Source organism: Anarrhichthys ocellatus, unplaced genomic scaffold, assembly GCF_004355925.1.
Source record: "Anarrhichthys ocellatus isolate YVR2014 unplaced genomic scaffold, GSC_Weel_1.0 scaffold104, whole genome shotgun sequence".
Classification (NCBI taxonomy): domain Eukaryota; kingdom Metazoa; phylum Chordata; class Actinopteri; order Perciformes; family Anarhichadidae; genus Anarrhichthys; species Anarrhichthys ocellatus.
In genome coordinates this window covers 817,212-830,119 of record NW_022280134.1, presented here as the reverse complement: position 1 = coordinate 830,119, position 12,908 = coordinate 817,212, and the positions used below count along the sequence as shown (strand labels likewise).

The 12,908-nt window shown below is 42.2% G+C and overlaps 1 protein-coding gene across 1 annotated transcript in view; it reads left to right on the top strand.

Moving 5' to 3' along the window:
* Positions 1 to 7,560: 7,560 nt before the first annotated feature.
* The window catches only part of b3gat2 (beta-1,3-glucuronyltransferase 2 (glucuronosyltransferase S)), a 43,974-nt gene continuing 38,626 nt past the window's right edge, over positions 7,561 to 12,908 (top strand). The window contains exon 1 of the mRNA XM_031876144.1: positions 7,561 to 8,640. Coding sequence (XP_031732004.1) covers positions 8,107 to 8,640 — 534 coding nt within the window. The 5' untranslated portion in view covers positions 7,561 to 8,106. The remainder of the gene's footprint in view (positions 8,641 to 12,908) is intronic.

Genomic DNA, 12,908 nt, shown 5'->3' with positions numbered 1-12,908 from the left:
GTGTGTGTGTGTGTGTGTGTGTGTGTGTGTGTGTGTGTGTGTGTGTGGTATGGGTGTGGCTCCGACCTGGGTTACATCCCAAGTCTCGCAATTGCATCCCCTCCTTGCGTCTTAGTCCCTCCCACCAGGGATGCATGGAGAGAAACCATGCCAGGAGAGAGGAAACGAGGAAATATGTTTTAAGAGATATGAGATGTCCTTTCCTCTGAAGCGTCACATGAAGTTTGTTTCTGATGACGGCGGGTCTGATCACAGTTGGATCAGCTGTCAGTCGGCTTTAACAGCTGGAGAGACTTTTGATAAGTTTGTGTCTGTTCACATGATCACTGTACTTAATAACAGTAACTAATAATACTAATAACTAATAAAGACACACTAATCACCACTAGAGGTGTTTCTCTCTGTAGTCTGTTAACAAACTGTGTCCTGTGTTCTGTTTATAAGCGCAGGATCCATTTCTACCGGCGGAATGCGATCGTCTTATTTATCAATTATTTGCGTCTGTACGTTTTGAAATTGTGACTGTGGCGTCATTATTAAATAACCCAGAATATGATTGTTTCTCTTAAATGATAAAACTCATCAAACACTCAGGAACGATGTAAAAATTGTTTAGTCTCTCCAGCTCTCTCTGACTTTAATTGTATTCATGATAAAGTTATTGAGGGAAACATCACATCATGAAAACACAAATATTTCTAATAAATGAAGAAAGTTGTTTGTGGTCCTTTTGTTGTTCAGTCTACAATGAATATTTATTTAAACCAGATGGTGAATCAGAAACCTAATCAAATATAAAGCTTGAGTTTATTCTGTGATCTGTCTTCACTCTGGCGTTAAACTCCAGTCCGTCAGTCCGATCGGCTGCAGCGTCCAATCACATGACTGATGAACAATGAGGGGGCGTGTCGGCCGTTAAAAGACTTCCTGGAAGTGTGTTCTCGTGGTTCCTCGCTCATGGCTCCTCCGAGGTCCCTCCTCCATCCTCGATCCTCGCTCCTCGCTCCTCCGAGCTACATTAGAGCTTTTTTTTGTTTTTTCATTGCATTGACCCTGTCCTTTCTGTTCCTGCAGTTTGGTTCATCCTCCTGGTTCCCCAGTCTGCCTGCCCTGCCTCGTCCTGCCTGGATTCCAGCCTCGCCCTCCTTGGATTTCCCGCTGTTCCTTGACTGTTTTCCCCTTGTGTTTTCCCTGTAAATAAACCATTACACTCGTAATCTTGAATAAATCATCTTGAGTAAACCAACTATTTTAAAGAAGTATATGTATTAAAAAAACATTGTTTGATACTTTATAAATGAGACCAACAAATTGCATTTAGGTGGAGTTAACAGACTTATCTTATTTATGAGAAAAAAGGCTAATGGAAAAAGAAATTATAATACATGCAGTGTATTTGTGAAAAATTATTTAACTATAAAATAGCTATAACATTGTGATTCTGTTTAGGCCAGCAGAGAAGGCCTTGTAGGCCCTGACGGCCCACCACTGGGTCTCAGTCTCTAGTTTCAAGTCTTCTTCAATACAGCATGATGTTCATTTACTAAATGATGGTCCTTTTAGAATAAAATAACGACGACGAAATTACCGAACTTGAGGCTTCATAATGGCAGTCCACAAACCAATGTCACTATGACTACTTTCACTTCTTATATACAGTCTATGGCCCCGACCCAGTGTTTGGGAAAGACTGGTCTAGCGGCACTCTGCCACTCGCATGCCGCGTGTCACCACACTGCGTGGCCCGTTTGACATGATGTCACATGCCAGGCCAAGCCTTCGGGGTCAAATCAACAGCATCTCTGAATCCAACCTCATCTCATGACAGGCAGCTGACTCAAGTCTGTGTCAAATAGTATTAGTGCTGAAAAACACATTCACCCAGGTTGACTTCACTGGCGATGCTGTTATTCGCATGCAGGGAGCTGGTGTATGCATCGAAGTGGTGACGGAATAATAGACTGGATTACCTTAAATGTGTGCGTGTGTGTGTGTGTGTGTGTGTGTGTGTGTGGGGGGGGGGGGGTGCTTCTTAAAACTACATCCACTGCTATCACATTTTGACAAAGTGCCCAGGTAATGCCGAGCAGATTGGAGTTTTAGCTGTACAAACATTTGTCAGAGCTGCTCTAGAGGCAGAAATGGAAAAAATGGCTGACATAAACAATAGCTTTTTCAAAGCTTAAAGCGAAGTATAAGTTTGCAAACTGCGGATCGAACTCAATATTTAAGTCAAAACTACTCTGTATTACCACTGAATCAGTGATATAAGTTGTAAAGTTAAATGTGTTGCTCTCTGTGACAAAGCCACAGAGACTCTACTGGTTCCTTTAACTCCATGGAGCCTTTCAATCCAATTCATTTTTTCTCATTATTTGCATTTATACCGTGAGCAAATATCTTCAGCAATCTGCTTGTAGATTACCCAAAATGTTACATGCTTGCCCTTTAAAAAATACTCGTTTAAGTGATAGCTTGTTGCCACATTTGTTCTATTAATTACATGTTTTATATGTTACACATTCTTTTGCTGCTTTTGTGAAATTGTATTCTATATTTATTGTTGTTGCACAACAGGGTTGCACAATGAAATGCAGCTGGCGTCCCTTTACACAAGAAAAATAAAAAATATGTTTAATTTACATCAGGAGGAATGTAAACAACAGCACTGGGGAATTCTGCTGGGCAGATAATATGGCCTGCATCTTAACATAATACATTTGATATCAGGGAAACATCGTCAACTTTAACTACGTTTGAGCACCAAGCATCACCGATGCTGCACCATGCTCGTCCCACCAGCGGCAACCTCCGGTTCTTCCAAGTGAAGCCAACGCGGAAGTGTCTTAAAACGTGCATTCTCTCTACTGGCCAGCAGGGGGCGACTCCTCTCGTTGCAAAAAGAAGTCTGATTGTATCGAAGGAAGTTGACTCTACTTCTCACTTGATTTATTACCTCAGTAATACACATTGTAAACAATTGAGTTTATGGTCTCAATCACTAGTTTCAAGTCTTCTTCAATACAGCATGATGTTCATTCAGTAAATGATGGTCCCATTTAGAGTCAAACAGGGTATGCTTTAGGGCGGGCTGGCTGTGATTAACAGGTGCTGCTACCAGAGCCATGTATGGCATCTATACATTCCAGAAATCTCCGAACTCAAGGCTTCATAACGGCAGTCCAGAAAGCAATGGGTGACATCACAATCAATGAATGCATCCTTAAACATATAGTAGAGAATAACGTCTATTCCATTCATCCACAAAGATGGCATTATTGCTCTTAGTGGGTCAGCTTACCTGCAAACCACCAGTTAGCTTTAGCTTAACTTTAGACGTGTAGGCTGACTAGCTAAAAGAAAACTTGAGAATTACTACTATTTTTTTAAAATGTAGAATTTTTTTATTGAGTTTATGTCTGATTTAACAAACTGCCACTTAAAGATCTTTGTTTATCAAACCTAAATAGCTATTTCATTTAGAAACTCACTCCTTAGCTGTGAGAATGAACGACAAGCTAAGGTAATTTGTTTGATAGCTGCTGTTCAGAGTACATACTGTTTCTGCAGTCATTGACGCACTTACACTCAAACACACACACACACACTTACACTCTCACACACACACACACGTCCTATGGATGAAACAGCGTTTGTAATGTGAAGACAGGTGACTGACAAGGCAGTTTGACAAGTGATTGACAGGTGTGACAGCATGCCAGGGGGAGATTTTTTACAAAGATTGATGGATCAGGAAAGGATTCATGACCTGACACCGGACTGACATAATGAGTGCAACCTCTGACAGCATGCGGCATGTAAAGGAGCAGTAAGTATTTCATTTTTTTATTGTACCGTGGCCCCAAAAGAACTAGTGAAGTGTTGTTGCGAATCGAGTATCTAAACCAATGTTTCTCTTAAAGGAAGAGTGTGTAGGATTTAGGAGGATGTATTTGCAGAAATGGAATAAGATAGACTATGTTTTCATTAGCCTTTTAATCACCTGAAACTAAGAATATTTGTGTGTTTGTTAGCTTAGAATTAGTCCTTCATATAGGGAGCAGGTCTTCTTCCCGGAGTACGCCATGTTAAACCGCCCATGTAAGCGGAAATGTAAATAACTTTTGGTTTCACACAGGACACGGATACTGGTCTCCTTGGTGAAAGTCCTGTCTTTTTGCCGAATACGGCCCGCCACATCATTTTATGTGGCCCACAAAAAAAAAAAATAATAATTATGACATAGAAAGTCGAAATGATGAGATACGCAGCAAAGTGTTTTTCACAGGGTGCATTGAAGCAGTGCATGCTAGAGGTGAGCAGGTGTGCTCCGACCAGATACAGACTTTTAAAAATGTCAGTTTGTGAAGAAACACCATCGCAGACCGAGTTCAGGAACTAGCAGGCAATCTAACAACACAGCTAGCTAAGAGACGAGCAGTTACTTGTCTTTTTCATTAGCTGTTAATGAAAGCACAGACAACACGGATACAGCATATCTATCCATGTTTATAAGAGGCGTGAAGGCAGACTTGACTGTCAGTGAGGAGCTCTTGGATGTAGCTGCCATGCACGGGACGACGACGGGAAGGGATATGAGTGATGCAGAGAGGTGACAAAAATAGCTTTGAACAAAGTTAATGTAATAACTTGTGTTTGATGATATTTGTCTTTGCTATTTTCTTAAATAGTTTGATCTTTGATAGAGTATTGTGGGTTTCCTAACCCTAAATTAAAAGGATTTATGTTATAATAACAGAAATGTGCTTACATATACTGTATTTTTACATTTATATAACTGCATGTACAATATTTTTACACTTGAATAAACAATAATCAAATGCAGAGTTATTTAACAATATGTTAGGGAGTAGTTATATTTATACAGTCTTACAGTTACAACCGGCCCTTTGAGGGAAACCATGATGCTGATGTTGCCCGGAGTGAAAATGAGTTTGACACATCCCTGCCATAGACTGTCATAATTCGACACGTAGGGCCACTGGTTCCCTTCCTTGGGAGTGATACTGCTTGGCTGAGTTTTCTCACTCTCAATGTGCTTTCCAAAAGAAACAAATCGCATTTCAAAACCCTTGATTACACACTATGGTGTTATTTAATTCAATACAAGATTTTCCATTTCTTAGAGTAAGCACCATGAGATGAATCATCTTGTTGTCGATGTCCTACATGAAATAAAAACGCTGTCTTTCCCCCCTGTTAGCGACTAACTATCAGCAGGGGCGTTTCTAGGATTCAAAGAAAGGGGGGGCTTAGCCCCAAGGGGAGTGGCATGTTTGCGCGCAAATTTTTGGGGCCCATTTGGGGCCGTGGATATCCATTGTTTCAGACAGTTCATAGATTGGTTCAATCAGAAAGAGTGTGCTTTTGCTCTGTAGTTTTGCTTGCGTTCAGTATATGATAACACAAGAGACAGAATTTCAGGGTCATAGTGAAATTTCACAACACAAATATGAACTTTTCTCAAATAAAGAGAGAAATAATTTTCCTGCTTGTAAAGGAAAGACGGATAAACTAGCTTTCATATCCGCGTCACTCCCAAATCCTAATTCTTAAAGGGACCGCACACAATGGATAGAGAATGGACCTGACAGTGTCAACTTTATATCGTTAAGTATGATGATAGGCTATTGGATTGTAATTTGAAGGGGGAGAAAACATACAAACCAGAACGCACGCACATATGTAGCATGTTAGAGTTATAAATAACTTGTCCATGTGAGAAACAATAGTTTAATTTAATGACATCACCAAAATAAAATTAAAAAAAAAGATTTTTTTTTTTTTTTAAAGCCAATAATGCCAAATTATTTGGGGGGGGGGCCTAACGACGCCCCTGACTATCAGTAGCAATTTCAATCAAGATGATCTCATTCAAAATTAAATTTTGCTTGATGAGTCATCTTAATTTCCAAATAGCGTGTGAACAGATGGAAGAACACGCAATCGAGGTTGTTAAAGCATGGCAATCTAATATTGGAATAGAGCCTGGTAAACCATTTGCTATCATCACATCAGTCCTTTAAAAGTGACTTATCTTTGAGGAAGCCCATTACTTGGGATTTCACCCGAATCAATGAGCACGAGATTGAAAGTAATTTTGCTTGAGGACAAGGTAATATCCGACAGGTCTCGAGGTGCCAAACATATAGCGCTTAAAAGTACTGCCGGTCTCCACCGCCCTCCGTAAAAACATCAGCTCTCCCAGGCCCGCTACCTAATCCAAACAATCAAAGATGCTTTCATCCTGTTCAATTACCAGCTTGTTTGCCTGCAATTAGTTTGGTGTGAACCGACTCTATTAGCGCGGCACAGTGATTTCTCTTCTCTTTCCTCCCGACAGATCTCTTGATCCGCGTTGCGTGCATAATTAAGCATCGATGATAAGCTAGAGAACGGCAGTCAGCCAGGAAAGCTCCTCGCTCTTATCTATTTCGAGGACCCCTAGATGGATCAGCAATAGACCGCTGACCCCTGTTTGATCCAGATGTGGTCAGATGAATCTCGTCCAAGAAGTCGGCTGCCGGTAAATATGGTGGTAATGACACAAGGGGAGGAAGGATGGAGTCAGCTGTATTTTATCAGTTCATTTGGAACACAGATTTTTGTCCCCATGATGCCTGCTGCCTCTTATATTGTGTAGTCTGACCCCGGCTTTATGCATTTTTTATACATTCGTAGTTTTTTGAGTTACGCATATTACCACTTTCCCCTCTTTTGTTTGACTCTAAGTCTCTCATGTCCTCGGGTCCTCATGCAACCCTTAGCCACTGCAGCTTTGGTTAAAGGAATCACAGTTATTTGGTCGGTCAGAAAATAGTGATAAATGGCCATCGTGCGTTCCCGGAGCCCAAGGTGAAGCCTTCGAGTGCTTGTTTTCAAACACAAACGCCTTAAAACCCAAAGACATTCATTTTTATTGTCATATAAGACTACAACAGAAAACCTTCACATTTGAGAGGCAATAAGCGTTTTTTTTTTTAACTTTCTCAAATAAATCATATGACCTGGACCTCATATATTATGACCCATTTCTTTTCTATACATTTATTTCCTAGACATTTTAAAAAGATGTTGGTTTCGACTTATTGTCTCGAGTTTGGAATAAACTGCACATGGCCTTTGAGGTAAAATACGGGCAATTGGTCGATTTCTGAAATGAAATGTTTCTCTTGTTATCACCATTGCGAGCCCTGGAACTCCCCTGAAGACCCCTGGAGGTTTCATGTCCCCCGAGTCCTCATATCAAGTCCTACTTTATATTTAGCCTAATCATTTCTTCTGGACAAACACAGCATGAGATTTGGCACTCGCTCTCTCTCTCCCCCTCTGTCTCTCTCTCTCCCCCTCTGTCCCCCCCCCCCCTCTCTCTCTCTCTCTCTCTCTCTCTCTTTGTATCTATGCCTCTCTATCAGCTGGATTTATTCTCGGCGGACACTGATGCGCACAACATAACAAGGCCTCCTCTCCAGTACCCCCCTCCTCCTCTCTTTCTCTCCTCTTGCGCACGCTCTCTCTCTCCCAGGTTCTCTCTCTCCTCCATCCCATCTCCCCTCCTCTGCTGTGCACCTGCTCCTCCCCTCCTGCCTTATTATCCTCACACACTCAAGAGCAGCGCTCCGTGCTCGCCAAGTGATGCTCCTCGGCGGCGCACATCGCGGGGTTAGCACCGCCCGCTGCAGGGAGGACCGCTCCGGCTTGTTTTTCTCCCCTGGAAACACGCGCGGGAGCACGGGCAGAACATGGGAATTTAACGGGGCTTCCGAGTGAGTGAGCTGGAGGAGGGGTAGGACGACGAAGAAGCGCTCAAGTCCCATCCGAGAGGAGAGAGAGAGGAGGTTAAGGTGGAGGAGGGAGTTCTCCGGGGAAACGGTCCCGCCGGGACAGAGGGGGAACGCAGCGGAAGGTTTTTCGGCTTTACATAGTTTCAAATGGACTAAAGGTGTCTGTTTTTGTTGTTTGAATGTGAAGAATAAAAATCACGGGGGTTTGAAGGAAGGGTTGTGGAGTTGCGTCCGTCGGTCGGTGCCTCTCTGTTTGTGATGGAGTGAGTGGAAGAGAGGGCACGGGAACTTCAGCCTCGCCATGAAATCAGTGTTTTTCAGCCGCTTCTTCATCCTGCTGCCCTGGGTCCTCATTGTCATCATCATGATCGATATCGACAGTAAAAGGGCGATCCGTGCTCCGGCAGCCGGCCGGACCGGCAGGGCGCAGCGGGCGGCCCGGACCGGCGCACCAGGGACGGGTGGTACCCAGAACCAGACCGCTCTGCCGGTCATCTACGCCATCACTCCGACTTACACCCGACCGGTGCAGAAAGCGGAGCTGATCCGTCTGGCACACGCCTTCCGCCAGGTTCCCCGGTTCCACTGGATCGTAGTGGAGGACTCGACCACGCGCACGGAGCTGGTGGCGCGCTTCTTGGCCCGGTGCGGCGTGCCGTACACGCACCTGAACGTGTTCACTCCCCGCAGGTTCAAGCGCACCGGGATGCCACGCGCCACCGAACAGAGGAATGTGGCTCTGACATGGCTCCGGCAGCACCGGAGCAAGCGGGACGCCGGGGTGGTTTTCTTCGCGGACGACGACAACACCTACAGCCTGGAGCTGTTTGAGGAGGTAACATATACCCACTAGCGGTGTTATTGTCTATGATGGTCAGTTCTCATCACTTTAACGCTGACCAAGAGCATCATGGCAGGAACAAGGCTTGGCATTTCCCATTAGGCAACCGTGAGGTGGAAACATACACATGGAGTTTATTGCTGTTAAAATACTTCCACATTACACGTAAAAGTCCTATCCTTAAAAATTGAATGTTAACTATTATACTACATATTATGAGTAAAATTAAATGAAATTAAAGCTATAATGTAGCTAACTTCCGAAAGAGAAAATAGAAAAACCTACATTATTTTACAAATCAAAAGTTAAATTCTTCGGTAATAAAAACACCGCGTTCTTGCCCACACTTGCTGCTACAACCTGCTCGCTCTGGTGTGACCAGTAGCTCACGGTGGGTACCGTTAGCAACCCTTTAGCTTAGAGATATTACTGTGTGACTGACTGAGACAGTTCTCTGACTTGATGACTATTCTGTCTTGGTGCTACTGTTACACTATGTTTTAGCATTGGCCAGTGTCTGTCTTAAAGTTAACACCTGTGGTCATAGTAGTTTGTTGCCTTTCAGCATGGTGGGCTCGCTTCTCAAGTATTAGAAGTAGCCATTATACAGAATGACCCCTTTCAGAGTCATTATTATATATATATATAATTATTTATAACTATATACTATTTTACTATTAACATTGTTATATTGTAGCCAATTTACATGGAGATCATTCTAACTGCTTTATATACTGTGGTGTTGTTTAGTTCAATAGTCAAATAAATTAAAAAGTAGAGTTCTTGATTAAATATACTTTCCACCTGGACGTTAGGTGTTGGAGAGCCCACCACCAAACAGCCCTGAGAAATATCAGAGCCATTCCTGCTCGCCCTGCGGCCCAGGATTTTGTCCCAGAGATTTATTTATTTATGCAATGTGGGGAGACAATAGAGATGGGAGCTACTGTATCTATATATTTAACAGCATGTAGTATTTGAGAACCTTCTACGAGGGTAAAAGGGTCTATTTCCCCCGTATCTGACTTTGTTGGTACCGTGCTCTAACCATCATGCTGCTCAGGAAAAGTCACTGTTTTGCTATCCCCATATGGGATCATTTCAAAGGAATCCAAACATCAAAATTCAATGCTTCTTCATGTTTATGGGGAGCCCACTGGAGCCTAACTAAAAAACCCTCGGGAAGCATCAGTTTTTTTGAGAATCGCTTGTTTCACCTGAGGGGCCGTTGTTAAACTGATAAATTCTAGTATAGTGAAAGCGGTGAAGCTGCATGGACACTTGGTTGAGTGAAGGGCCTAAATGAGTGACAGAAAGAACAGATGAAGAGCAAAAGGGAGAAGCTTGACAGAAAATGAGGAGAGAGATGGGTGGAGGCTGGTACTCGGGCCGTTTTGGTTGGGTTGCCAGTTCTTTCAAATCCTTATCTCAGCACCATTGCTGTTCAGTTTTCTATTGATCGGTGTGCCAGTGTGTGTGTGTGTGTGTGTGTGTGTGTGTGTGTGTGTGTGTGTGTGTGAGAGATTATTTTGTTGGCTCCAGCTGGCTCACTGTGTGTGTGTGTGTGTGTGTGTGTGTGTGTGTGTGCGTGTATATACGTGTGTGCGTGTGTGTGTGCGTGTGTGTATATGTCAGTGGTGGGCCGTCAGGGCCTGCAAGGCCTTCTCTGCTGGCCTAAACAGAATCACAAAGTTATAGCTATTTTATAATTTAAGAATTTTTCTTAAATACACTACATGTATTATAATTTATAAAAATATTTTTCCCATTATCTTATTTTCTCATTGCACAGCTACTGTCTTCCTCAGTTGCTCTGCTTCCAGTGCAGCTTGTTTTAAGTAGAGCTTTTATCCAATCAGATTTCACCTCTGTGTCTCTAGGTAAGAAGAGAGGCCTGAGGCCTGCAGACTCACAAGTGAATCCTTTTGCAGTTTAAGTTAATGGGGACGATATTGTTGATTGTCATAATGTTCAACCAATCAGATCTTTAGTTTGACATGTTGGCCGTATTCTTTGACGTGCCAGAGCCTGCTAGCTGGCCTACAAGTACGTCAGTATTACGTGCAGCTCAGTTTTCAGGTGCAGCTCTGCAGTGAGGTGCAGCGTGCGCTATGATTGGTCAGTGGGCGAGCATGTGACTATCGTGAAACTAAACTTAAAGTAGCCAGCAAAGCTTAGTGGGAGTAGTAAGAGTTGAAATTGAAAGATATGGAAGAAATTATGACATTTGTTGCATTTTGCTTGGTGCAGATTTTTTTTTTTTTTACCTAGCTTTGTTTTTTGAACACTCAATGGCTGAAGGAGGAGGAACGGATTTGTGAGTTGGGAGTTAACGGTTGGATTAAACTCTTTGTCAACAAAGAAAGGAGGATGGAGTTTGTCTTTAAGTGAACAGCATTTGGTAAGTCAACTGCGTTTGTTTTTTTACATCTAACATCTGAATGGCCCTCGAGTGTGTAGGTGTTCCGTTGCAGGTCTGCTGGATTGATTTGTTGCTCTGTTGTCATATGAATATATGTGACTGGTTCTTGTGAGTTTGTTGTCATTGTGTTAATTATATAGATTTGGACTATATGCATTGTCCGTTAATTACGAAGCATGTGCGGAGTTATTGTTTGTTAAGCTAGTTTAGCCTAGCCTCCTAGAAGTGCTCAGCTGTTTTTTGTTGTGGTTTTTTTTGTTCTGGTTCAGAGGTCACACAGCCCGGTGTCTCCTACATTAGCGCAGAAAACATTATATTTCCTACAATTTAAGCTGTGGCGCCATCATGAGGTTATTAGGAGATGTTTCAGCTGCAGGACAGCAGTGAAGGCCCAGGTATAAAATGCACGGCCCGCCACTGGTATATGTACGTGTGTGTGTGTGTTTTTGTGTGTGTTAATGTTTATGAATGTATATGGTGCAACGGATCATCAAACTCGCGGTTCGGAGCATATCATGGATCAGAGTCAAGGTTTGGATAACAGATCAGATCAGCACAATAGAAATAAGGGAGCACATATAACCTTTACAGATCCCTGGTCACATTGATGATTGATGATCCATATTGGCAGATACAGACCCCTTTGTTGTTTGATTTTAGCAGCTGGTCTACAAGGCTCCAGACTTTTATTTTGCCTCCGTCCCAAAATTCATTTCAACAGCTCTGAAGTCTGTAAACCATCCAAAATTCAAAATGTTATACTTTTACTTTGTTATAGTAATTTATCGTGTTTTTTTCTTCATAAAAACACAGAATTTAAATGATAAGTAAATAAATCTTGTCATTAGTAGTTTCAATGATATATTACAATCTGCTTAGAGCTTGTGTAAACAGGTTATAGTTCCCACTCTAATATCTCTTCATGTTTTTTGTAAAAACATCTCCTTCAAACACCTATGTTTATTAAAGTTTATCACCAAAACTACATTTTACAAGATTACATTTGAAGACATCATGATAACGTTATAATGTACCCTCGCCCAATACTTATTTTCACTGAACAGAGCCTGAACGCATCATAATATAACTGAAGGGAACCGTCGTTGTCCTGGTATATATTTAAACGCAGATTGGTTCATTACAATGTGACATTGTCAGAGATCGGCAACTTGAAAAGCATGAATGCCGATGTCCTGATCGCATATTTTACTGAATATCAGCGGATAACGATCGTCATTAAAACTTTATTTCACACTGTGATGGTTAACATTAAACTGTGTAATTAATCCGCGGCCCACACGCGTGGATCGACAGTGGTTCGTTACACCACTAATATTTATATAATGAAATATATATGGGGATACAAACATATCGATTAGCTGTGGTCTTTAAATCTGAGTTTAAAGGCCAGATGATATGCCAGTATCATGCTCGTATATAATACCTCCATGTAACTCAAGTCTTTGTGTGACATTGTTTCTGTCGGGTCACGTACATGGCGGGACGCAGCCTTCCTCCGATACACACCGTGCCCTCGACGTCCAGATCATGAAGAAAGACGAGAAGCGGGAAAACGGTCCTCAATGTCTCGTGGATGCAGAAACACAAAAGAATGCTTCTCTGATTTGTGATTGCTCACTCTGATTACTGCCATTCAAAGATAGCGGCAGGTCTGAAATTGCTTTTGATTTGCTCCAATAATGAAATGTTCACAATGTAAATAATTTTCTATAAATTAGCACCTAATGATATACTAAAAACGGAATACCTGAGCATTTTGCTGGCCCTTTGCAGGAAGAGACGTTTGCTTTTGCAACATGTTGATTTGAAAAGGCTTTTT